The 27,806-nt window shown below is 34.3% G+C and overlaps 2 protein-coding genes and 1 pseudogene across 2 annotated transcripts; all 3 read left to right on the top strand.

The window, feature by feature from the left end:
* The first annotated feature begins 1,642 nt into the window (after positions 1-1,642).
* Positions 1,643-3,523, top strand: LOC125195639 (T-complex protein 1 subunit delta-like). The gene has a single exon (XM_048093770.1). It carries the CDS (start codon positions 1,742-1,744, stop codon positions 3,338-3,340), a length of 1,599 nt encoding a protein of 532 aa, XP_047949727.1. The 5' UTR covers positions 1,643-1,741; the 3' UTR covers positions 3,341-3,523.
* A 15,842-nt stretch (positions 3,524-19,365) lies between these two features.
* Positions 19,366-21,405, top strand: LOC125195781 (annotated as a pseudogene).
* An 871-nt stretch (positions 21,406-22,276) lies between these two features.
* LOC125193561 (glutathione transferase GST 23-like) lies at positions 22,277-24,628 on the top strand. The gene is made up of 2 exons (XM_048091384.1): positions 22,277-22,683; positions 24,092-24,628. Exons 1-2 carry the CDS (start codon positions 22,372-22,374, stop codon positions 24,455-24,457), a joined length of 678 nt encoding a protein of 225 aa, XP_047947341.1. The 5' UTR covers positions 22,277-22,371; the 3' UTR covers positions 24,458-24,628.
* The last annotated feature ends 3,178 nt before the right edge of the window (positions 24,629-27,806 follow it).

Here is a 27,806-nt window from a genome sequence, read left to right as displayed (position 1 = left end):
TAGGAAATCGAACACCACTAAAGTGTATATTCTTTTCGGACAGAGGGAGTATGTTTTTTAAATTGAGAAATTTTAGAATTTAAATTATGCATTTAATTGTTTTTATAAAGTGCATATATATTGTGCGTGGTATTGAAATATACTCCCTCCGTCCATGAATAGGAGTCTCGTTTTTCCATTTTAGTCCGTCCACGAATAGGAGTCCCGGTTCATACATACCATAAATGGTAAAGAGACACCACATTCCACTAACTCATTCCACTCACATATCATTTAAAACTAATATATACAAGTGACACCTCTATTCCACTAACTTTCTTCCACCCACTTTTCTTAATATTTCTTAAGAGCATCCACAATGGATGCCCTAGTGGGAGCCCTAGTGAGAGTCCTAATGGTTGCCACATCAGCATGCCCTATCTTTTTGCAATGGTGGAGCCCTAGTGGATGCCCTATCTCTTATCCACTTTTCATTTCAATTTTAATGTTATTTTTTTATATTTTCACATTTTATAAATAGAAAAATTAAATACTATATTAAATGAAAATCATGAATTACTTAATTTTAAAAAAAGAATTTATAGATTTCATATTTAATTAAATAAAAATCATGCATTACTTAATTTTAAAAATTATTTTTATAAATTACATATTTAATTAAATAAAAATCACGCATTACTTAATTTTAAAAAAAAATTATAAATTTTATATTTAATTTTAATCAAATAAAAATAGCAAAATATAAATACACTATTATAGAACACAATAAATTTAAATAAAACACTTACATTAATAGAATAATATGAGAAAAATATAATAAAGGTAAAAAAAAATATGTTGGAAGTGGGGCTTTGAACATACAACCTCTATAATTTTTTAAGATACATTTACCATTAGGCTAAACATAGATTATGTATTGAAATCAAACAAATTTTTACATAAAACAACAAAAAACTCTCTTTTAAGTGTAAAACTATTGTCCCACATCGAAATCACAAAGAAATTTGGAGTTGAAAACCTATCCATAAAACTACCATTTGTCCCAGATCGAAATTACAATAAAAGTTGGAGTTGAAAACCTATCTATAAAAGGTTTACTCAAGTAATGCAAAACTTGCTCATTTAGTGTGAAGGATTATATTCTACAAAATATATTCTTTCACTAATTCACGGATCCATCTTTTAGTATGGATCGTTGTGAAATTATAGTTTTTATTATAGTTTTTATTTCAAGTTAAAAAATGATTTTTTAATTTAAAAATCGATTTTTTAATTTAAAAATTGGTTTTTATAATTAAAAATCAATTTTTTTATAAAAAAATTTTTGAGATCGGGCTCGGGCGTTTTGTCGCAATGGGCGCCCGATCTCACGCCCGATGGATCGGGCGAGAGATCGGTCGAGACCAAATGTTCGCTCGTCCTCGGGCACGCCCGACGTCTGCAATGGATGCCCGACAACGCCCGAGCCCGATCTTGGAGGATCGGGCATGAGATCGAGGCTCTAAATCACGTGCCGGATAGAAATGGGACTTCTATTCGTGGACGGAGGGAATAGTTCCCAAATTTCGAAATTCTTAGAATTTGCATTTTAATCGCACAGTGCTTTCAAGAATAGAAGTCCAATTTCTAAGAATTTGCATTCTTAGAAATCTCCTAGGCACTCATTCTCACTCTCATATCACTCTCTCTCTCTCTCTAGGGTTTTGCTTTCCAATTCACACCCTCTCAATACTCCCAAACAATGGCATCCGCGGCGGTGGCAAAGGCGAAGCCCACAGAGACCTTCGTCGATAACAAGCGTAAAGACGACATCCGGATGGCGAACATCGCAGCGGCGCAGGCGGTTGCGGACGCCGTGCGGACCAGCCTCGGCCCCAAGGGCATGGACAAGATGATCTCCACCGCTTCCGGCGAGGTCATTATCACCAACGACGGCGCCACCATCCTCAACAAAATGGAAGTCCTCCAGCCCGCTGCCAAATTCCTCGTCGAGCTCTCCAAATCTCAGGACATCGTCGCCGGAGACGGAACCACCACTGTCGTCGTCATCGCCGGTGCGCTGCTCAAAGCCTCACTCATTCTATTAAATTCAGGAATTCACGCCACCGTCGTCTCTGATTCGCTGCACAAGGCTTCGATTAAGGCCGCCGAGATCCTCACCGCAATGGCCGTCCCCGTGGAGCTCTCAGATCGCGATTCGCTTGTGAAATCGGCGTCGACGTCGCTCAATTCTAAGGTTGTATCTCAGTACTCTTCTCTCTTGGCGCCGTTAGCTGTTGATGCTGTGCTTTCTGTTGTGGATTCTGAGAAGCCTGATTTAGTTGATTTGAGAGATATTAAGATAGTGAAGAAATTAGGCGGAACTGTTGATGATACTGAATTGGTTAATGGACTTGTTTTTGATAAGAAGGTGAGTCATGCTGCTGGTGGACCGACTAGGGTTGAAAATGCTAAGATTGCTGTGATACAGTTTCAGATTTCCCCACCGAAAACCGATATAGAACAGAGCATTGTGGTGTCTGACTATTCTCAGATGGATAGGATTTTGAAGGAGGAGAGAAATTATATTTTAGGGATGATTAAGAAGATTAAAGCAACGGGGTGTAATGTGTTGTTGATTCAGAAGAGTATCTTGAGGGATGCTGTCACGGACTTGTCGTTGCATTATTTAGCCAAGGCTAAGATTCTAGTCATTAAGGACATAGAGAGGGATGAGATTGAGTTCATCACCAAGACTTTGAACTGCCTGCCAATCTCTAACATTGAGCACTTCCGCGTTGAAAAGATGGGGTATGCTGATATCGTGGAGGAGGTGCCTCTGGGAGACGGTGGGAAGATTGTGAAGATTATGGGAATTAAGGATATGGGGAGGACAACGAGTGTGCTGGTCCGTGGCTCGAACCATCTGGTGCTTGATGAAGCGGAGAGGAGTTTGCACGATGCATTGTGCGTGATAAGGTGTTTGGTTAACAAGAAATATCTGATTGCTGGTGGCGGAGCACCTGAGATAGAGCTCTCGAGGCAGTTAGGAGCTTGGGCAAAGGTGCTGCAGGGAATGGAAGGGTACTGTGTCAAAGCTTTTGCTGAAGCACTTGAGGTGATTCCTTACACATTGGCTGAGAACGCAGGGTTGAATCCAATTGCTATCGTCACCGAGCTCAGGAACAGGCATGCACAAGGTGAAATCAATGCAGGGATCAATGTGAGGAAAGGACAGATCACTAACATTTTGGAGGAGAATGTAGTGCAGCCCCTGCTCGTGAGCACAAGTGCAATTTCCTTGGCTTCAGAGTGCGTCCGGATGATCTTGAAGATTGATGACATAGTTACCGTGAGATAGAGCTGGTCTGTGATATTAAAACTATTGGCTGCTTGAGTATTTATCTTAAGCTATTGTATTTTGCTGTGTTTTGTTAGTTCTGCTCAATTTTGTGACATTTTGGCTGTTTTCATGTAGACTCATTACGTTTTCTTGTGAATGATGTTACTAATCTTTCATGTTCTATTTAATTGCCTTTCATTTCGGGGTGTCGTAAAGTGGGAAGATATCATGTTACTACATTACCTTTTGCTATTATGTCTTTTGCTAGTACAGTGACACAGGCTGATTCTGGTTTTGAAGATTTCGAACGGATTATGGCTTTGCCTTCGCACTCACTTGTCTGATTTCACAGGAGGTAACCCCATTTAGGTATATTCTTCATTATTCGAGAAAAATTAGTTGAAGCATCAACGCATTATCAATGGTGGTTCACTCGAACTACTCCTACGACTCTGCACTTCTCCTAAGTTGTCAAATGTTTTTATGAGATTCTAGAAATATATGTTTAATTATTCCCTAATTTTGAAGAGTTCTTGATTTAAAATTCATCATTGCTATTTGATATTAAGGAGTGATGAAGTGGCTTTCAATTGTATAATTAGTTAGACAAAATTTGGTTTCTATGCGTGTTGAATAAGTTTTGATTCGTTTGCAGAGAAGATGATAGTGATAGAATTGGGTTTCGGTCGAACTTGGGACTACACTATCCGGTATTTGGGGGTGTTACTAGATGAGTAGATTACTTGATTTTATAGTAAAATTGTTGCAGTTTTGATTGTTGTTTTTAACTTTGGCCTCTTGGTTTATGTGATCTCAATTTTTTCCTGTGTATTTGTGTCCATGTGTTTGTGAGGAGAGAGAGACACATTAAAAATACAACGTTTTTTCATGTGTCTAATCGCCCGTAGGCCGTAGTAATATATTTCATCTATTCTATTGAAAATACAACGTTTTTTCTTTTTCGAGTTCTCCGATTAAAAATGAAACGTTTCCTAAAATAGAAAAACACCATCTCTGCTTTTACATTTCTCTTGCTTTACTCGGATATAGTGGGGATATGGTGCTATTGCACAGCATTCGGCGATGGAAATGCCAACAACCTGCCGATTTATGGCATTTTTCTGTGGCGGCCGCCACGGGGATGGCACCATGGCATTATTTTTACTTTTTAATTTTTGATTTTGACTTTTTTATCTCCAATTTTTTACTATTCAGCCCAATAACTAGAGACCGGCCCAATTAACCTTACAACCCATTGAACCCATACGCAGCCTAATTTTAAATTAAAATATAAAAAGTACATCATATTTCCACCATCATTTTATGCCTTATTAATTGCTTTAAGAGTTTTAAATATTATATTTTTATTATATTTAAATTTTTTATATTAAATATAATATATAAGTATTATTTTATTTATTTAATTATTGACCACTATTTTCGGCCATACCGATACCACATATTCCCTATGGCGGTTTCCGGGTAGATCGCCATAAGCCACCATACGAGATTGACAACATTGGTCATAGATGGATATGAACTATATTTATGAGACGGATGAAAAAAGAAATATGATTTATTTCTATGGGACGGACGAATAAAGAAAAATGGCTTAGTTTTAAATGAAATATGAGTGAAATGAGTTAGTGGAATATGGGTTCTATATATGATTTATTGTAAAAGTGAATAGACTCTTATTTGCGGACAGACTGCAATGGAAAAACGAGACTTCTATTCACATACAGAGGGAATAATATTGAGAAGCAGGGGTAGTAAGTCAACAATATTTTTTCTATGAATCAGTCTTTGTAATATTTCTTTAGTGAGTGTTTACATATTCCTTGTTTGGCTCCTAATCAGTCTTTGTAATATTTCTTTAGTGAGTGTTTACATATTCCTTGTTTGGCTCCTAATGTCATTCACTGCTAGTGCTTTTGCACTCGATCTCTTGTTCATATTCCATTGTGACATCAGTTTCACGACTATGGTTTGATGTTTTGGCCATGCCATATAAGAGTGTCAACAATGAGGCGGAACAGCCACAAAAAACTTATCCGCTGTGAGGCCATGTCATATAAGAGTGTCCGCCTAGTTATCACAGCCACAAAAACTTATCCGCCCAGTCATCACATCCACAAAATAAAATCACATTATTTATCACATTATTAATTAATAAAATTAAAAATAAAAATAAAAAACTGGGAGCAGCAGCCGCTGCGGCGCCGCCCCGTCAACCGCCGCCTCCGCCTCGACCCCGCTGCGTATGCGGCTGTTCGTCCCCCGTCGTGGCTCATCTGCGCCTTGCAATAGGCGTCACGCCTCGCGACGGTCGTTGCGGCTAGGCCTGCTTATTCGGCCGGTTCCGGTTCTAACCGGACCGGTTGACCAGTTAACCGATTTTAAACTTTCAGAAATCCTTGAAACCGGAACCGAAACCGACCGGTTCCGAAGAGCCGGTCGATTCCGGTTGCGAACCGGAACCGATGTGTAATTTTAATCGAAATTTATTTATAATTTTAAATGGTTCAATACTTAAAAAATAATAATCCAACGTCCAGAAATATAATAAATAATACCTAAAAATTCAAATAAACACACAAAAAATACAAACCTATAATACAATAATATTCATATATGGACTAGTTTATGTTATCAATTTTTTAATAAAAAAAGTAGGAGTTCTAAACTTTAGCAATTTTTTTATAAAATAAGTTTTAAAATTGGCTTCCATTTTCCCTTTTTTGGCTAAACAAATATTCAATGGAATTTCTAATACTAATTGATCTTGTTGTGACTTTTTGGTTTATAACGGAACGGTTAATAAATTATTCACAAACAGGTTAAAATCATATGTTAAATGAATTGTTACATAGATTTGTTATAAAGTTCAATTATCATATGAAATGATATTGTATTTGTATAAGTTCATTTGGAAATTAAAACAAACTTATGATGTCCTACTCCTTGTAGTTCGTTCATAAAAAATGGATTGGGGAAATAATTGTAGATTCAAAGTATTACGGTTTAAATACTTTAGAAGCAAATCTAACACTGTAAAAATCTATAAATCACTCAATATTTCAAACTGTTTTACTTTAACTAAAAATCAATTCAATTCAATTAGATTTATTAGCATATTCAATTATAAATAAATAAAATTGAATTATAATCCGGTTCCCAGTTAGGAACCGGTCGGTTCCGTTTCCAAACCGGAACCGGTTTTATTAAAAAGTTGGAACCGGTACCAAAACTGGAATCGGATTTTTTCGGTTCTGGTTCCTCAATTAATCGGCCGGTTCCGATTCCAGTCCCTATTAACCGAGAACCGAAGAACCGTTTAAGCACCCCTAGCTGCGACTTACCCACTGTGGTCACTCTAAGCATGGATTTCTTTTCTCATTTGCATTTCTTGTTTAAATAAATTTGTTGTACAGATTATACTGAAAAATGAAAAGGACCTCAAAATTTGTCCTCATTGTTATAGCAGAAAGCAATATCAAGCTGTTGCCAATGCATGCATTCTAATTCAAATGGATGTTTCAGTTTGTAAGCTAAAGTGCAAGATTTCATGAAAATTTGTCTCAATTTGTCATTTCGAAATGTTCACAAAAAATAGTTATATTTTTAAAATGAAAAGTTTCTCTCTCATCTTTTACTTACTTTTTATTCTCTCAACCATACTTTACTTACTTTATTCCCTCATATCTCTCTTACTTTATCTATTTTTTCTACTTTTCTCTTACTTTACTAATTTCTTATTGAAACTCATGTCGTCTACAAAATGAATTACTCCATCCGTCCCACTCAAGATACCCACATTCTTGAGTGGCACGGAATTTTAGGTGGAATAGTTGTTTGTTATAAAGTACAATGGAAAAGGTGATTGAATATTTTAATGAGGAGAAATGAGAGGGGAATTTAATTCCAAATATAAAAAGTGAACATCTTCAATGAAAAAAACTAAAAAGGAAATGTGGACATCTTGAATGGAACAATGGAGTATTTTTTTGGACAGATGGAGTATTATGATTGATGTTAGGATTGAAAGCATTTATGTACTCCCTATGTCCACCAATAAGTGTCTCATTTTGTCATTTCATTCTGTCCACCAATAAATGTCTCATTGGCTTTTTTACTACTTTTGGTAACAGACTCATATTCCACTAACTTTAATTCACTCACATTTCACTATAAAACTATTATATAAAAGTAGGACTCACCTTTCAGTAACCTTTTCCATTCACTTTCTACTATTCATGAGGCTCATTTCATGCATTTGTTCTGTGATAAACTACACCCAATGCTGTAATCTATCGTCCAATTGTGAGCTAGGTGTGTGTGAAAGTCCGCCATATTCAGAAAATGAGTGGATCAGTTGGGCGGACTAACGGATCAAGGAGAGGGAGTCAATTTGCTGCGCAAACGGTTCAAGTCAGACTACATGACATGCGGCAAGAGCACCCGATTAGGAGATGGAGCGTAGCACAAGAAAGATCCCCAAAGACAAAGGGCATGAGAGACTTTTCGAAGGGAAGTTGCCCTAAGGATCAAGACCCCACGCCTTCCTATAAATGAAAGTAGAGAAGGAGGAAGGATGCATCACTCATTAGATTTAAGCTCTCTTCTAGGGTTGAAATGGGAGCTCCCAACACTCCAAACTCCTGATTTCCGTCACATGCACACTTGGTTTTTAGTTTGGTTTTAGCTTAGCAGTGGTTAGGTGTTGGTTTTCACACTTTCGTCATTTTGTTTCTTTAATTTTGTTCCGATAAGGGACGATGAAACAATCTTTGTTTTAGTTTTTCCTCTTTTGATTTACATTGTGTTTTATAGCTGTTTTTAATTCAGTAATTTTAGCGTTATAATTTTTGCTCATGTTGAAATATTCTGTTAACCATGCATACATTTTCCGAGTAAAGTAGATCTGATTTCGTATACGTAGATGCAGTTCAATATTTAGAGTAGATCTTTGAGTCGTAAGTTTGTTACGTTAGGCTTGGTGGGGTTACAAGTATTTAGAAATGTTCAGATCTGATTACGCTCTGTATTTCATGTTGATTTCGTGAAGAAGATGAAGTTGTTAGAAAAGTTTTACCTTATTGTACATTTTGCAGGTGACTAACAGTCGTTCACTTTTATTATGTTTGGCCATTTCCGGAAATTTTAGTATGAGTTGATCAAGTAGTTTTAGTCCCGTTTGATTAGTGAATCAATTTAGTTAGTTTAGTCTTTTAGTTCGTAGTTAACTTAACCCACTCTGTAAAGCGTGGCAACAACCATTCTCATCTTGTCTCCAACAAATGTAAAACACATTGTCTATGTGGGATCGATCCTTACTTTCCTATACTAGTTAATGGTATTGTGAGTGAAGGTTTTGAAATGCTCTGAGTTCCTCCACTCAAGTCGGAATAAGTTAAGTTGAACAATTTGAATTTCCACTGAATTCCATCATCGGTATTTGCAGGGAAAAGGCACACATTGGCCAGCTGGATCAGTATGACAATCTAATTTGAGCAATTCACTACGATAAGGAGAAGTAGAAGAGAAACAACAAACACTTTCAACTATATTTCTTAAAACCTGTATCCGATCAAATTGTCCTTATATTGGTGGACAGAGGGAGTAGTACTCAATTTACTTTAGCATTGATCCAAGTAAAAAAAAAAAACTGGGGCACAAATATTAGGATTGAATTGGTGCCACCGGCGGATGGGGGGGGGGGCAAGAGGGGGCGACCGCCCCTTCCCGGCCGTTGCGAGGAGCCTAAATATCCCATATAATCGTGCCGGAAATAGCAGAATCGCACCCTCTGTGCATAGAAAGATATGAGTTTTCAATGAATGTTGTAATAATGTCAGTGGCCCAATGGTTATGTTATTGGACTTTTAACCAGGTCTATAGATCAAGCCTCATTGAAATACTTTACTTACTATTCATTTTTTAGTTGATACTACATTTTAAGTACTCCCTCCGTCCCATAGTAGATGTCACACTTGAGAGATGGAACAAGATTTTAGGAGGTGTTATTTTGTGTGTTAAGTGGTGAGAAAAAGTATAATTTTGTCATTGATGTGAAAAGGAACTTTTTCTAAAAGAAGAAATGTGACATTTTTTGTGGGACAAACTAAAAAGGAAAGTGTGACATCTACTAAGGGGCAGAGGGAGTACTATTTATTATTATAAAATGCTTATTTTATATAATTTTTATTGCATCTTATTAATTGTTTATCAAAATAAACATTTGAAATATTTATGAAGTTTAAATATTTTATATTTAAAGTAGTATTATTTTTATATTTTTAATTAATATATTATTTAATTTAATTTTACAAATTATATTAATTTTTTAATATTTAATTCTGCCCCTTCCATACTTGGGTCCTGGATCCGCCACTGATTGGTGCGAAAGAAATGTTAAAATTGTGGCCTAAGGAACAATTGATCAAACCCAACGACAACATTCAAGAGCTTTCTTAAACTGTTGTTCACATGATTGCTTGGACAGGTTCCTTGGTGTATTCTATCAATTATGTGTATTACCATATACTCCCTCCGTCCCGGCTAAGATGACACATTGCTTAGCCGGCACGGGGTTTTATGAGTTATTGGTTAAAGTGTTTAATTGGAGAAAGAAGGTGGATGTAAGTATTAAAGTAGAGAGATAAAGAAAGATGAATACTCCCTCCGTCCCATTAAAAATGCAACGTTTGCTTTTGCGCACTTGTTTTGGAAAAGTTATAATAAATAACTAAAGTGGTGAAAAAATAAAGTAAGAGAGAGAATAATGTAGAAGAGAGTCCCCTTTATATTATTCTTATTTTTACTTAATATTTTTTCTAATTTAACTATTTATTATTATTTTTTCAAAACATGTGTGAAAAAGCAAACGTTTCATTTCTAATGGGACAGAGGGAGTATTTTAATAGGAGTGGGAAAAAGTGGTTGAGTGTATTAATTGGAGAGAGAAAGTTACCAAAAAAGAAAATGTGTCATCTTAGTTGGGACAAACTAAAAAAGAAAACGTATCATCTTAAGCGGGACGGAGGGAGTAGTAATTAGCAAATGCATTTTAGTTTGATTTCAAGTACTCACTCCGGTTCGCAATAGGATTCCAATTTGGTTATGTTACGGGTTATAAGAAATGTAAAAAAGAGCGAGTTGAATAAGTTAGTGGTATATGAGTCTCACTTATATGTTAGAGTTTGTATACTAGAAATCACGTTTCGAGTGATTGAATATTGTAAGACTCTTATTTTATTTTCCAATGAATAAAACTGATTAATTTTGTCATAATGTTGTTATGTTTTACATTTAATGGATGTTAATGCATGTTTAAATGTATAAGTTAACTTAACAAAGTCTAAGTCTTCGTTTTAGTAGACCGGTTGTGGGCGTCGTCCACTTTAGGTAACACGGTCAGTTCTAAACAAAGAAAAAGATGAATTTCACAACCTAGTTGGAATTTGACTATCCATCGAGAAAGGTTGCAATGTCAGTCCGCATATTTCTAAGCCTTACTGAAATAAGATGACATTGGTGTGGTATAGCACTGAACGGATCTAACAGCAAGACTTGTCCTTATGCTATCTACTGAAAGGCGAGGTCTTGATAAATATTTGTTTCTTAATCAATGTAGGTTAGCATTGAGCATACGGTATTGATTATGCATTACTTTGACTTATCAAATGGTGCGGGTTTTTCGTAACCCAATGATCCTGATATATTGGGTAGTGGTGATCAATATCTAGCGGTGCTAGGATTGCTATTATATTGAATCGTGCGCGAGCTGAGTCTCGTTTGATAATGTCCTCAAGAGGAGCGTGAAACAAGGTTTTATTATTCGTAACCTAGCTAGTTGGGATTTGATTACTCTATGAATAATAAATAAGCGTTTCATGCTAAGTCCACTCTTGGAATTAATAAGAAGTTAATTAATTAAGTCCATAGCAGACATTAATTAATTAATGGACATTTTTATCTTAAGTGCGGAAATGAAAGTTAAACGGAAACCCGGATTACTTGTAATTTCGGATTTGGATGGGGAGAGTTCAATATTACTTCGTGTAGTGGCTGCTCGTAATATTTCAATTATGACTTATAGTATATTGTGGGTTCAATTTAATTAGTAAAAGTAAATTGGATGAGCCCATATCCAAAACCTTCCATAGATCCCTGTCTGGGCCCAAAAGGAACTTAATATAAATAGGATAATAAAGGAGACAGAAGGATAACAATTTTCATACTGAAAAAATTCAAAAATTTCGTCCTCCCCCCCCAGCTGAAGGAGATTTCGAAATTCACTCCTATTCCCAAAAGGATTTCTTCTGTCTTCTTTATTTAAGACCTAGTATTCTGGTGAGATCAGCCCACACTGATATCGAAGTACAGTTCGGGAACCAGAGAGAAGATTTGTGGTCTAGTATTCAAAGCGTCACGTGGAGAAGCATCTAGCCATCTTCAATTCTTTGGAGAATTAATTAGGTATTTTTCTGCTCCATAGAAAAGCATGTTTTAGGTTTCAATATTCTTAAAGCATGATTAATTCAAGTTATGAGCATGATACATGTGAGAATTACGCGAATAGATTTTGTCTAAATAATCTGCTAAATAGATCTGATTATTATGTGATTTATTGGTGTGATTAATAATTGTTAAATTATGTTAATCCATGCAACACTGCTTCCGCTGCCAGTTCCATCATTATATATGTTAGTTTTATAATAAAATGTGAGCGAAATAAGTTGGTGGAATGTGAGACCTACTTACTATTTATGCTAAAAGTAAAATAGAATTCTTATTGTGGACGGATCAAAATGACAAAATAAGACTTTTATTGTGGAACGAAGGAAGTACATTTTCACATTACGATAAGCAGGTGACACCTACTGAGTATTGATAATTTCTAGATTTATATTTGAATTATAGGTTCTCATATGTTAATTGATTAACTAATTATCTTATTTAAATGATCAATCTTGGAATATGCTTTTCATTATGTTACTTGTATTAGAGATTCATTTTAAGCATTTTTTTTACATGTTTTATTTATGATTATTATTTTATATTCTTTACGCTCTTCGGTATTAAATATTTCCCTACGTCTCCGAAGAATGTGCACTTTGAGTTTGTCACAGGTTTAATGTAAAATTAATAAAGTAAGAGAGAGATACAGAGAAAAAGTAATTAAAGTATTGTTAGTGAAGAATGAGTCTCATATCATTAGGGAGAAAAGACTTTCCAAAATTAGAAAGTGCATATTCTTGTGGTAAGGACTAAAAGGGAAAAAGTGTGTATTCTTGTGGAACGGAGTGAGTACTGGCTAAGCTTTCCCTTTAGTGTACTTTCGGTGTTAAAGATGTTATTCTTCAAAATTGATTTATTTGAAGTTTTCATTCTATGGAACACATGTAATGTTTTTATTCATAGTAGTAGTTTAAATTTTTTCAATTTTAGTGATTCAGGACACATTGCAGAAGGATTTGTTCTTTGAACAAATAGAAAGAAGGCTAACTAGAGACGCAAATTACCTACAAATAGGGGCTTGGGGCATTGGTCCCCCGAGAATTTAAAGTGTTAATACTTATAGAGGATTGTTCTGTTGAGCGCCCCTAAATGGGCGCTTGGTGAGCGACAAATAATGTGGCAGCAATCATCATCAATTTCCTCTCTCCTTCTTTAATTTCCTCTCTCCTCTTTCCTCTCTCCTCTCTCCCCTCCTTTCCTTTCCTTCATCGTTTCTGCTCATTCTCTATCCCCCTCTCTCACTACCATTCAGCAAAATCAAGATTCTTCTTTAAATCTATTTTTCGAATTTCATGTATACTCAATTATAGCAATCTCTATTTTTTTATTCAACCGACTTCTAAATCATCTCATTCCTATCTATAAGTTTTAAAGAGTAAAATTTCTGAACCATGGCTTCATTCTCTCTCGTATGTAATTTTTCTTTCACACCAAATTCTCCAACTTTATCAAGGAGCTTTTCACCATAGATGATAGAATCAATACTTCTAACTATTTAATGTATACAAATCGTTCCTACAATTCCCATGGATTTATTTTTGCACCTGTCAAAGAATTTATGCACTTAATGTTTTCATCAAAATGGGTTTCTTCCAATTTTTTCTCAGATTTTGTGAAATCAATTATACAAGCTTTTACATATGTTTTCATTTAATAGATCTCTGTAGATCTCTGTAAGGAAAAAAGTTCATGCTCTGTATTTAAACTCTATTGATATATTTTCTTTCACTAAAACACAAAAATTAGATTTTGCAATTACATCCACTGCAATAGTAATCCCTTGTCAGTCTAAGCTAAAGACTGAGAAATTGTGTTCAAGATCCTAAAAAAAAAGGTTGCAGATAGAAAAGTAATTTACAAGAACGAATAGGGGAATAGGGAAGACGACGGCGAGATTTTGCCGAGCCGATAAAGCATATTAAATGAAGGAATTTTCACACGACTCTAAAATTGCACTACAAAATTGATGGCAGATCACAGATCAGAAAATGAAGATGGACATAGGAGGAGAAAAAGGGCAAGGAGGAGAGAGAATGAGGAGATACAAGAGAGAGGAGAGAGGGAATTAAAAATGAAGAGAGAAAATAGATAATAACGTTGCCACGTCACTGGTCGCTCACGAAGCGCCTATATTTGTCGCCCAGCAGATCAATACTCAATACTTATAATCTATATCTGTCTATAAAAAATTAGATATAGATATAATAGCACGAATTTTAATGTATAATTGTTAAAATAAGAGAAAGAAGAAAATATTTGGTGAAAATAGAATAGTGGATTAAAGGATCCGTATAATAAAATGATACTACGTGGTTAAAATATTGTTTAAAACTTTTCATATTTAAAATTACTCTAGTTTTAATTAACGGTCCAAAATGGGTAAAACAATTTTGTTTGGATTGAGGTAGTATATCTTACGTAGTTTATTGCGCACTCTTGATATGTTAGACAACTTTTAAGACATTTGGAAATCAAATCCTCAAGTGCAAAACCAAAACATGTACTCCGTATATAAATTGTCAGTAAAAAAATAAAAATATTTTTAAATAAATAAATTGTTATTTAAAGGTATCGAGCATTACATTTATAAATATTAATATAATGACAGAAAATGCTCCTACAATTCAACAAGTCTTTATTGTTTCAAACAATCTCAACTAATACAATATTATATCAATCGAATTTCCAATTTCTTCAATTGAATCTCCAATTAATATAATATAATATAAATTGAAAATCAAGATTATAAAATCTCCACATGAACATAAATCCAAGTAAAATTTCTTAATTTTTCAATTGAATCGTTGGTTTATCTTTGATTGATCTTTAATTCCAGTTAATCTTTGATGCGATTGAAAATTAATTTTTCATTTCAATTTTAATGTTATTTTTTTATATTTTCACATATTATAAATAGAAAAATTAAATACTATATTAAATAAAAATCATGAATTACTTAATTTTAAAAAAAGAATTTATAAATTTCATATTCAATTAAATAAAAATCACGCATTACTTAATTTTAAAAAAAGAATTTATAAATTTCATATTTAATTTTAATCAAATAAAAAATAGCAAAATATAAATACACTATTATAGAACACAATAAATTTAAATAAAACACTTACATTAATCGAATAAAATGAGAAAAATATAATAAAGGTAAAAAAAAACATGTTGAGATGGAGGCTTTGAACATACAATCTCTATAATTTTTCAAGATACATTTACCATTAGGCTAAACATAGATTATGTATTGAAATCAAACAAATTTTTACATAAAGCAACAAAAAACTCTCTTTTAAGTGTAAAACTAATTGTCCCACATCGAAATCACAAAGAAATTTGGAGTTGAAAACCTATCTATAAAACTACCATTTGTCTCACATCGAAGTCACAATAAAAGTTGAAGTTGAAAACCTATCTATAAAAGGTTTACTCAAGTAATGCAAAACTTGCTCATTTAGTGTGAAGGATTATGTTCTACAAAATATATTCTTTCACTAATTCACGGATCCATCTTTAAGTATGGATTGTTGTGAAATTATAGTTTTTATTTCAAGTTAAAAAATAATTTTTTAATTTAAAAAACGATTTTTTAGAATTAAAAATCGGTTTTTATAATTAAAAATCAATTTTTTTATAAAAAAATTTTTTGGATCGTGCTCGGGCGTTTTGTCGCAATGGGCGCCCGATCTCACGCCTGATGGATCGGGCGAGAGATCGGTTGCGACCGAATGTTCGGTCGTCCTCGGGCACGCTCGACGTCTGCAATGGATGCCCGACACGCTCGAGCCCGATCTCGGGGGAACGGCATGGGATCGGGCATCCATTGTGGATGCTCTAAAAAATAGAGCAATTGGTGTATGCCATGAGTTTTAATGTAGAATTGGTAAAGTAAGAGAGAAGAGGTAAAAGTAAGAGAGAAGGAGAAAAAGTAGGTGAGAAGTAGTGTTAATGGAATGATGTGTAGGGTTGTTATTTGTTGAAAACTTTTTATAAATAAATGTGCTCTATTTTTTATGGACTGCCAAAAATGATAAATATGCTCTATTTTTTGTGGACGGAGGGAGTGATTTTCCCAAAACACGTGCGTAAATAATTGTGTCACTTGTAATAGGATAGATCGAGTATTTGTATTGTAAACTAGTGCCTAAACCCTAATTTAATTCGTACTCCTATTAAAGTACCTAAAAATAAATAAATTAGGCTGCCGTAAAGATTAAATTAAAATTAACTTCATACGCACTCCACCCATGAGAAAAATTTCAGCAATTACCATATTCACCTACTGACCTACATACAAAGAAAAGTTATTTTGTCTTCAACATTAATTAACCCCGTCATTAATGTTGGGCATTCGTACAGAATCAACCTAACTTTATAATCACTACATGAATTTAACCAACTCTAAAGTTGATTATATGACTCAAAATATAAATTGATACTTATGGTTGTTCGGTTACCAAAATTAAATCTTATGATTAAATATGTATCATATTTGGTTCATAAAATTGAATTCTACGACTAATTGTAGATGGATAGTCTCATGATAATTAGGCATAGCCTCTCTCCTCCAACTAAAATAATCCTACAACTTAATCCTAGATGGATAGTCTCATGATATTAGTCATGACAACCACCTTAGTATATTGATAATGATATATTGTAAAACATATAACTCAGAACTTTTTTAATTTTATTTGTTAAAATATTCAACACAAAGATATAATATTATAAACACAAGACTATTGATATACTTATGTTTTTGTGTTAATATTTAAATTTACATGTGGTATAGATAAAACTATGTTGTTTATAATTTTAATTAATAGAAATGAAACCCTGCGTTCTGGATTGAAAATTAGTTTTATTTAACACGATCATACATACACAAAAATATATATATACCCTAATACGCTCTATATATCTAACAATTGATAATATTAAAATATAATATTGTACTATATTAGTACTCCCTCCGTCCTATAAAAGATGTCACACTTTCCTTTTTAGTATGTCTCACAAAAGATGTCACATTTTCATTTTTGGAAAAAGTTCTCTCTCTCATTAATATAAAAATTATATTTTCTCTCTCCATTAACACACAAAACAAAACCTCCTAAAACCTCCTAATACCATCTCCAATTATTTACACCAAACTCAAACTCATTTTTTAGTATATGTCACCCAAAAAATAATGTTACTCCAACCATTTACACCAAATTTAAGATTTACATCATTTTTGGGAATTTGTCTCACAAAACTTTTGCAGTAACACCAAATATGGCGTTATTTCACAAAAAACACAAAAAATGAGTTTGAATTTGGTTTATGTGTGGAGAAGATTTCTACTCCAAAAATGTATGGTTAGAGATTGTCTTATAAACTATTCCCTAAACCCTAATTTTAATTGGTATTATGAAAGTACCTAAAAATAAATATCCCTTATTTTAATTGGTACTATGAATGTACCTAAAATTAAATAAATTAGACTATCATAAAGATTAAATTAAAACTAACTTTATACACACTCCACCCTTAATTTTAATTGGTACTATGAAAGTACAAAAAATAAATAAATTTGACTAAAATAAAGACTAAATTAAAAACAAAAAGAAAAAGAAAAGTTATTTCGTCTTCAACATTATTAATCAGTACATGAATTTGAACTAACTCTTAAGTTGATTATATGACTCAAACAAGTTAATTAATTCATTACCTATCAACTGATGCTTTCAATAATTTATTCTTCTCTCAGCATATCCACTGTGCTGCAAACCTCCCCTCGTACCCTTGTTTATCAGGCGTTAAAAATAATAGCCTAACTAGGAATATGATCACATGCAAACTGTAAATATTGTACAAACTTCAAACTATAATCTAAATCATTAGAAAATATTAACAAATGATAAAATTATATCAACAGAAATTATCTATAAAATGCCAACGGTTGATGTTGTGTTGAAAATATGTTGAAACTGTGTTGACATTTTCTGTTGATGTATTTTAATTATCTGTTAACATATTCTAATGGTCTAGATCATAGTTTGGACTTTGTACAATATATAGGTTTGTATTTTATCACTACCCAGCCTAGCTAATTCTGTTAACGTGTATATAAACGTGTTTTTTCTCTCTAACTAATTTAGTACTATAGTTTAATTAGTATAGTTTAATTAGATTATATTCTGTTAGAGAGTTTTGTTGGATGTCCAAATTAATTACTTAAATAATTAAATTTGTTTAGTTGAACTGGATAATTTTATTTAGTTGGCATAAACTAATATTCCCTCCATCCCAAAAAAATAAAGAAATTTGGGAAATTATGGGAATTAATGCATAATTGGTAAATTACGAGAGATGAGGAGAATGGTGGTTAAAATAGTGGATAGTGGGGCTTATAGTGTTATTAGTGTTTAATGGTGGGTTCTAGTGGTATAAATTGTTAATAAATTGATGTATATGGGCAATGAGTTTGGTAAACATTCCATAAATAGAAATGTGATTTTTTTAAGGGACTATGAAAAAAGGAACGTGTCCTTATTTTTATGGGATGAAGGGAGTAAGATAATTTTAATTAATTGTTGTATGAAATAAATTTTAATCAATTGCTCTATTTCCTTCTTTCAAATGAGAAATTAATTAAATAAATTCAAGTAATAAATAAATAACTTAATATACTATAAAATGATTTACTAAAATATGTGTATGTTAATGTGTTTTTATGTAATTGTGGCATCTTTAAATACACTTTAGTTTAAGTGTATATATTTTTATAGTATTTCTAATGTATACAGAATAAATATTCATATGTAAATATATTCATATTTTTATAGCAAGTGGTGAAGTCACATGAGAACATGTGATTGTGATTGACTTTGGGATTTGTCTCATCACAAACGATTGACTTTTTTTTTTTTAAAGTAATATTTTTTATTTTATTTTATTATCTTTCTTATTTTATTTTCTCTTCCTTATTTTATTATTTATTTATTTCTCCTCTTTGTTTTCTCCATAATTTATTTTATTCACTTAATTCATTTAATAGTACTCCATTCGTTCACAAAAAATAGTTTTATTTGTGGATGGCACACATTTTATTGAGAAATTGGTAAAGTAAGAGAAATAGAGAGAAAAAGTAAGTAAAGTACGAGAGAGAAAGAGGTTAAAAAGAGAGAAAATATGAGACATAAATTTTCTATTTTAAGAAATGAGACTATTTTTTGTGGATATTCTAAAATGATAAAATAAGACTATTTTTTATAGACGAAGGGAATATTATTTTTAAAATTATGTGCCAAAGAAAAGTTGATGGTTGCAGCAGCACTAAGGAAATAGGTTAGATTGGAAAGGCATATAAATAGAAATATAAATAATTAAAATAAAATTAGTATTTAATATATTTAATTAAAAAATTTGAGTTTGATCAAGTAAATAGTTAGATGATCTAACCTCAAAATATTTTCTATTCATCTAATGCATTAGGCATGTAGTAACACTTTTCCGGCGACAGAATAATGGCGAACATGGAGGTGATCCGCCGTGCTTCTGGTCCAGCCACCGTGTTGGCGATCGGCACCGCCACGCCACCAAATTGCCTTGAGCAGAGCACGTTTCCTGATTACTACTTCCGCGTCACAAACAATGAGCATAAGATCGACCTCAAAAACAAATTCAAGCGTATATGTATGATTTCATACTATTTCCCATATTATTCTATAATTCTCCTTCCGTCCCCATTAATTGTCACCACTTTATTTTTTTGTTTGTCCCCAATTATAAATTGACATCCTTACTTTTTACTACTTTTGGTAATTGGACTACATATTCTGCTAACTCATTTCACTCACATTTTATTACTCCCTTCGTCCCCTATTAGGAAGTCACTTTTTAACTCCAGACACGGGTTTTAAGAAATGTAAAAAAAAGTTGGTTGAAAAGTTAGTGAAATGTGGGACCCATTTTTTATATTGGTTTTTATAATAAAATGTGAGTGAATTGAGTTAGTGGAATGTGAGACCTACTTACTATTTATGGTAAAAATGAAGTGTGACTCTTAATTGGGGACGGACCGAAATGGAAAAGTGTGACTCTTAATGGGGACGGAGGGAGTATAAAATACTCCCTCCGTCCCGCAATGATAAGTCCCACTTTTGACCCGAAGACACGGGTTTTAAGAAATGTAATGAAAAGTGAGTTGAAAAAGTTGGTGGAATGTGGGTCCTACTTTTTTAAAGTATTAGTTTTATAATAAAAAGTGAGTAGGAATGAATTGGTGGAATATGGGGTCCACTACCAAAAATGGTAAAAGTGAAATGAGACAAACTTTGTGGGACGGACGGAAATGGAAAAATAGGACAATCTTTATGAGACGGAAGGAGTATACAAAACTCTGACTCATATTCCACTAATTTTTTCCACTCACTTTGCACTATATTTCATAAAACCCGTGCAAAGTCAAACAGTGTCAATTAATAGGGGACGGACGGAGAATAAATCAACTTTGATTCAAACTTCCTGTGATTGATTTCCATTACTAATTTATTTCAAATCCAGGCGAGAACACGACGATCAAGAAACGGTACATGCATCTAACAGAAGACCTCCTGAAACAGAACCCTAACATCGCCGCCTACGCCGCGCCGTCGCTCGACGCGAGGCAGGACATGGTGGCGGTGGAGGTGCCGAAGTTGGGCCAACCAGCTGCAGAGAAAGCCATAGCGGAATGGGCCCAGCCCAAATCCAACATCACTCACCTCATCTTCTGCACTAGCACTATCTCCGTCGACATGCCCGGCGCCGACTATGTCCTTTCCAACCTCCTCGGCCTCCGACCCTCCGTCATCCGCACCATGCTGTGCCAGCACGGCTGCTACGGCGGTGCCTCCGCCCTCCGCCTCGCCAAGGACATGGCCGAGAACAACGCCGCCGCCCGCATTCTCATCGTCTGCTGCGAGGTTATGGCCATGCTCTTCCGTGGCCCCCACGAGGCCCATATGGGGGACCTCGTGGGCCAGGCGCTTTTTGGGGATGCGGCCGCCGCTTTGATCGTTGGCTCCGATCCGGTGGCCGGGGCCGGCGAGCGGCCCCTCTTCCATATCGTTTCCGGGGCTCAGACAACTGTATCCGGAAGCTAAGGGAGGATATTGGGCCGCATGCGTGAAGCCGGGCTGTTTGTGGAACTGATGAGCGATATCCCGGGCCTTATCTCGGGAAGTATTGAGGAGATTTTGAAGGAGGCTTTTAGCCCGTTTGGGATCTCGGATTGGAATAAAGTATTTTGGATTGTACATCCTGGTGGGCCTGCGATATTTAATAGGATGGAAATGGGCTTGGGATTAGGGCCCGATCAACTGCAGTGTTCGCGCCACGTGTTGAGTGAGTACGGGAATGTATCTGGTCCTTCCGTGTTGTTTGTATTAGATGCAATGAGGAAGTTCTCGGCGGAGGAGGGGAGAAGCACCACCGGTGAGGGGCTCGATTAGGGGGTGATGTTCGGGTTCGGGCCGGGCCTCACGGTGGAATCCCTCGTGCTGCGGAGTATGCCGATTGGTTGATTATGACTTTATATGATTCCAAATGCTAATACTCCCTCTGTACCAAGATAAACGAAGTACTTCTTTTAGGCACGTGATTTAAGGAATTAATAGTTAAAAGAGTTAAAATAAAGAAAGTAAAGTACGAGAAAAAGAAAAGTAGAGAAGTAAATAGAGAATAAAGTATGTGGAGAATAAAGTAAAAAAGATGATTTTTAGCTAAAAATGAAAATAACTCACTTATAATAAGACATTCGAAAGAGGAATATGACTCGCTTATCTTGAGACAAAGGAAGTAAATGTTTCAGTATTTGTTTTAATTTGTTGTATTATAGATTAAAGTATGTGCTGCATCGTTGATGAATTTTTGAGTGTTGTTTAAGTATAGATGGGTAGTGTGTGATTCGCAAGATAATTAGGAGTAGATCTTTATCTTATTTTGTCAAACTACATGCTCTCTCTCCTTTAGTTTTATATTTTAGTGTGAAATACAGAATTATTAAATTTAGTTAAATACTCTTTCCGTCCCATAATTTTTTTTATTTTATTAATTTGGGTTTCAATTGAAAGATCAATCACTAAAAAACCGTAAATCTTGAATAATGGATCTAATTATATATAAATCTATATTAATTTTTTCGTAATGTATTAATTAAAAAGTTACATTTTGCACTTTGACCTTGAAAAGTTACATTAAAAAGTTTCAATAATGTCTGTCTCTCTCTCACTCTCCCCACTCGTATAATAGCATCAAAGTGGCCACATATTTATTTATTTGGTCTATATATAACACTATTGCTAGTCTTTTAGATTTGGTCATATTTGGCCTCCTATTTCTCAAAATTGACCCCATTCATTAAGTTTTAAAAGCAACATGTATGATCAGTAATCACAAAGAAAATAGTCAATACACAAATAAATACGAGAGAGATCTATTCAATAGATCAGAGATACAAAAACACAAAATAGTTTTCATCAAAACCAAACATGGGAGGGGTGAAGGTCCTTGGCTTAAACTCGAGCTTCCCATGTGTGCGAGTCCTGTGGGCCCTCAAGCTCAAAGGTGTAAACTACGAAATTGTTGAAGAAAACTTGCTAAACAAGAGTCCTCTCCTTCTGCAAATGAACCCTATCCATAAGAAAGTCCCTGTTCTGATACACAAGGACAAGCCCATCGTCGAGTCTTTGCTTATTCTTGAATACATCGATGAGGTATGGAAAACGACCTACCCGTTGATGCCCGAGGATCCATATGATTGTAGTATGGCTCGTTTCTGGGCTAAGTTCGTTGATGAAAAGGTAAATGAATTTTTCTGAGTTATAAATTTTCAACCCTAATTTATTGATTTCAGATTAGATTGATATCATGATAACTGTTTTTAACAAGCTCTTCAGCTAGTATACTACTTTGGGTCTCTGCAGATATATATGCTTGAATTAGTGGGACTTAAATCTAACTCAAGAAATAAAAAGTGTCTTTTTAGGAGAAATTCAGTTGTCTTGTTAATCAACACATAATAACAGACTCAATATTCTGAGAAAACTGACTAATCCCTGTTTTAGTGGGGGGTATTTTTACTATCTTATTACACCATCCGTCCCAAAAAATAAAGACAATTGGGACGGTACAAGAATGAATGCATAATTGATTAAGTAAGAAAAATAAGAAGAAGTGTAGTTAAAATAGTGTTAATAGATAGTGTGATTAACATTATTATTAGTGCTTAATAGTGGGCTCTAGTAGTATAAATTGTAAATAAATTGATATAGATGGATAATGAGCTTGGTAGAACTTTCCATGAATGGAAATGAAATATTTTTATGGGATAGGCGAAAAAAGAAAATGTCATTATTTTTATGGGTTAGTGGAGTCTAATAATTCACAGTAACAAAACTCCTTAATCATGAATTGAACTTATCTCACAACCAATAAGTTTCAAAGTCGTGAACTAACCTTATTTAGCCTACAGTTAAGACTTAAGACCATAGTTTGCCTATAAAACTTGGTAGTCATCAATTAAGGCCAACTCACATGAATTATGGGTAAAACAATATTTTAATCCAAAAATGACTAGGTTTCTATTTAAAAAAAAATAAAAAATATGTGGCCATTTTTAACTTGGCAACAGCAAAATGGATATTTTGATACGTTGACCGTGAGATGTACTACATCCGTTTGTGGATAAAAGATACTCCCTCCGTCTCATTGAAGATGAACCATTTTTCTTTTTGATTTGTCCAAATCAAGATGACCTATTACTTAAAATGGAAACACATTTATCTCTACTTTATTCTCTCTCTCTTACTTTACTCTCTCTTCTTACCATACAAAATATAACTGCATAAAATATCGTGCCACCTAAGGAAAGGCTCATCTTCCTTGGGATGGAGGGAGTACATTTTTCCTTCGTATGAATTTTAAAAACTTGTTTGACCTTATAAAGAAAATGTGTAAAAACGTAATGGAATATATGTCCCATTTTGATATACAAATTTTGTAGTGAAATTTGAGTGTAATGATTTAGCAGAGTGTGAAGTCCACTTTCTAAAAATGGAAAAAGAAATAAATGTGTCATTTATTGGCTGGCGTCCCAAAATGACATAAAGTGTTTTATTCGCGAAGTATGTATTATGTATGTATTTATTATCATAGATCCAATACTTGGACGTATCTTGCTAGTAACATGTATACCTAAATAAATCACAGGTAGTTGTGACCGCATTCGAAGCCATGAAATCAGAAGGGGAAGGAAAGGAGGTGGCTATTGTTGCTGCGAAAGAAACACTAGAGCTTTTGGAGAAGCAAATTGAAGGAAAGAAGTTTTTCGGGGGAGACGAGATAGGATACCTCGATTTAGTGGTGGGGTGGATATGCTTGTGGCTTCCTGCAATAGAACAAGTTGGAGGTATGAAGCTGCTCGACTCGTCCACTTTTCCTTTACTCTACCAATGGACACAATGCTTCGTGCACATTCCGGCCATCCACGAGTGCCTTCCACCCCGAGAAAAGGCAGTCGACTACTTCCAAACGGGCCTCAACTATCTTCGTTCACTGGATGCATCCAAGAAGTAGCCATGTAGAAATTTATGGATGCAACTTATATACTGTATCTTTTAAGAGTCTTCATATTTGTGTGTTCAGTGTGTTTTAATTTCTTGGCTATGATAAATTATTTGAAATAATTCGTTGTGATATCTGTATCCGAGATATTTTGCTATAATTCAAACTTGGTTTCTGTTGGAACTTATAGCCCAGATGTGAGTTACACTACTATCTAATATCTACAAATGTTGTGGTAAAAAGGAAGTATGCAACCAATTCAAAATATCCAGCACATATAAATCATCAATCATATAAATGTGTGATCTCACTGTTATTTCTGAAACAACTATTAGGGGCTTCTTGGTATGATGGAATGGAATGGTGGAATGGAATGTGATTTCTACTTCCATTCTATTCATTTGCTTGGTGTGATGGAATGAATGAGTGAATGGGGGAAAATGCAAAGGAAATCCAAGAAAATTGACATTTCATTCCTATCTTCGTTCCATTCCAACCCTCATTCCATTCCACCCTCATTCCATTCCATCATACCAAGCATGCCCTAGGAGTTTCAGGGCAATTTGTTAGCTGCTGATGAATGTCACAGTTCAAAATTTTAAAGCATACTACTAAATCAATTATTCATGGAAATCCAACACATGTATATGCTCCGGAGCTTGAACCTCACTTAGGTGGTTTGGCGGCAAGAAAAGGGAAGCAATTAGTTAGGGAAAATCAAATATTCTCTCGGCAGATTTGTTAGTTAATTTTTAGAGATTTTATAGCTTAGTTGAATTGTTCTAAAATATTAACCTAATCAAAATAAAAAGATGCACAAAAAATACATGACCAAATTAAAATATGATTAAGAAGATACAATAAAAAAAAAGTTATATTAATAAGCCAAATACATAAAAAAACAGAAAGATTAATATTAAAATTACAAGTTTTTTAATTATGTAATATTTATTTAATAAATAATAAATTTTATAAATAATCATATAAGTAATAAGTATTACTATAGTATTATTTGATACAATTTAATTAAATTAAAGTTAATGACAAATGGATATTGGGTTAATACGTAATTTAGATAAAATATATAGATATGTTTGAAGAGTATAAAAAATAAGGGAGTGAAAAATATTCTTTTTGAGTTGAGTTTAGTGTAAATGATTGGAGTAAAGCACTATTTGATGTGACATTTACACGAAAATGGATTTGAGTTTAGTGTAAATGATTGAAGATGGTCTAAAGGTGTTCAGATGGATCCGGCAAAGATTTCAGATGTCCTCCATTGGCCGACCCTAAATCACGTAGTTGTCCAAAACAAGGCAGAAACTGATGGAGGAATCCCCTTGCAAACTTCTTCCAACATTCAACAACAATTTCTCAATCTATGTCGTATCCAAGTTTGCGTGAATTCCAATGTATGTCGTATCCATGTTCTGAGTATTTTCAAACATCTCATAATCTATTTATTAGTAATGAGTTGTGTTATGATCGTAAAGCATTACAAGAAAATAATTGGACTCTATTTTCAAATTCATTGATGAACAACTTTTGGTGCATGATATGATAATGTCATATGTGCATTCATGTGATGGTGATATGTTTTTCGTATACGGTTATGGTGGTACTGGTAAAACTTTCACATGGATGTCGTTGTCAGCTGAGATTCGTTTGAAAGGTGATATTGTTTTAAATGTGTCTTCCAATGGTATAGCTTCTTTGTTATGTCCTAGTGGTAGAACTGCACATTCTCGGTTTAAAATTTCTATCAATGTGAATGAAGATTCCGTGTGCAATATAAACAAGGTAGTCCACTTGCTGAGTTGATTGTGAGAGCTATGCTTACTATTTGGTATGAAGCTCCGACTGTTCACAAACATTACATTGAATTCGTGGATCGAAGTTTGAGGGATATTATGCATGTATGTGATGAGTTGTGCATGGAAAAGTCATTCGGTGGAAAAACTGTAGTTTTTGGTGATGACTTTAGACAAATTTTGACAGTTGTTCCTAAAGGTAGTCGAAAAGATATTGTCAATGCTACCATTAATTCATCTTATCTTTGGAGATATTGCAAATTTTAAAGTTAAACAAAAACATGAGACTTCTTAGAGTTCAATCTGGTGATGAAGCTTCAAAATTTAATGGAATTTTCAGCTTGGGTGACATCTATTAGTGATGGTGTTATTAGTGGTCCAAATATGTCACGACCGCATTTTTGCTAACGATAGCGAAAGCGGGTAAACCACGACTAATAAGAGGGATTAAAGAAGCGGGGGAAAGAAAAGGGCTAGAACTTGAGAATTTGCACAAAGACCAAGTCAATTGATATCATAGAAGTCAAGTATTTCATTACATGGTCTTGAAAACAGAATGAACATCTCCTCAAATAAATCAGAGTTGATGGTGAGATTCTACATTCTCACCTCACAAAAGAGCAGCGGAATAAGTCCTCACTAAACGACTTCGTGTACGAAGACACGAATCGTTGGGAGATCAACTTGCTTTCTTAATAACATCGACTCCGATCATCACTCCGTCCTCTTGACGTTCAACCTGCACATTTATAAATACATGCGGGGCTGAGTACAGGAGTACTCAGTAGACACGTGCCGAAAACAAAACATACATTATATAGTTGTCAAGCCATCACATTAACACACGGGGGTTTTCTTAAAAGGCCCGAGCTTACTAAGTTCTTTTGTGAGCTAAAAATTCGAGTGCAGACTAGGTTCTTTCATCATTCATTATTCATTCATTCATCATTCCATTCCATTCTAGTCAAGTGCCGCTCCAACGGTCACCCATCATTCCATTGATAGAACTGGCAGCGGAAGCGGTGTTGCATGGATTAACATAATTTAACAATTATTAATCACACCAATAAATCACATAATAATCAGATTTATTTAGCAGATTATTTAGACAAAATCTATTCGCGTAATTCTCACATGTATCATGCTCATAACTTGAATTAATCATGCTTTAAGAATATTGAAACCTAAAACATGCTATGGAGCAGAAAAATACCTAATTAATTCTCCAAAGAATTGAAGATGGCTAGATGCTTCTCCACGTGACGCTTTGAATACTAGACGACAAATCTTTTCTCTGGTTCCCGAACTGTACTCCGATATCAGTGTGGGCTGATCTCACCGAGAATACTAGGACTTAAATAAAGAAGACAGGAGAAATCCTTTTTGGAATAGGAGTGAATTTCGAAATCTCCATCAGGTACAGGGGGGGGAAGGACGAAATTTTCGAATTTTTTCGATATGAAAATTGTTATCCTTCTGTCTCCTTTATTCTCCTATTTATATTAAGTTCCTTTTGGGCTCAGACATGGATCTATGGAAGGTTTTGGATA

Source organism: Salvia hispanica, chromosome 6 (assembly GCF_023119035.1).
Source record: "Salvia hispanica cultivar TCC Black 2014 chromosome 6, UniMelb_Shisp_WGS_1.0, whole genome shotgun sequence".
Classification (NCBI taxonomy): Eukaryota; Viridiplantae; Streptophyta; class Magnoliopsida; order Lamiales; family Lamiaceae; genus Salvia; species Salvia hispanica.
Note: the sequence above shows the minus strand (reverse complement) of the source record. Positions and strands in the feature narration are given on the sequence as shown.

Bases quoted from the DNA above. Each gene is read 5' to 3' on its own strand.
- LOC125193561 (XM_048091384.1), top strand. From the start codon at position 22,372: ATGGGAGGGGTGAAGGTCCTTGGCTTAAACTCGAGCTTCCCATGTGTG. The intron at 22,684-24,091 runs GTAAATGAATTT...AATAAATCACAG, and splicing joins CTAAGTTCGTTGATGAAAAG to GTAGTTGTGACCGCATTCGA.
- LOC125195639 (XM_048093770.1), top strand. From the start codon at position 1,742: ATGGCATCCGCGGCGGTGGCAAAGGCGAAGCCCACAGAGACCTTCGTC.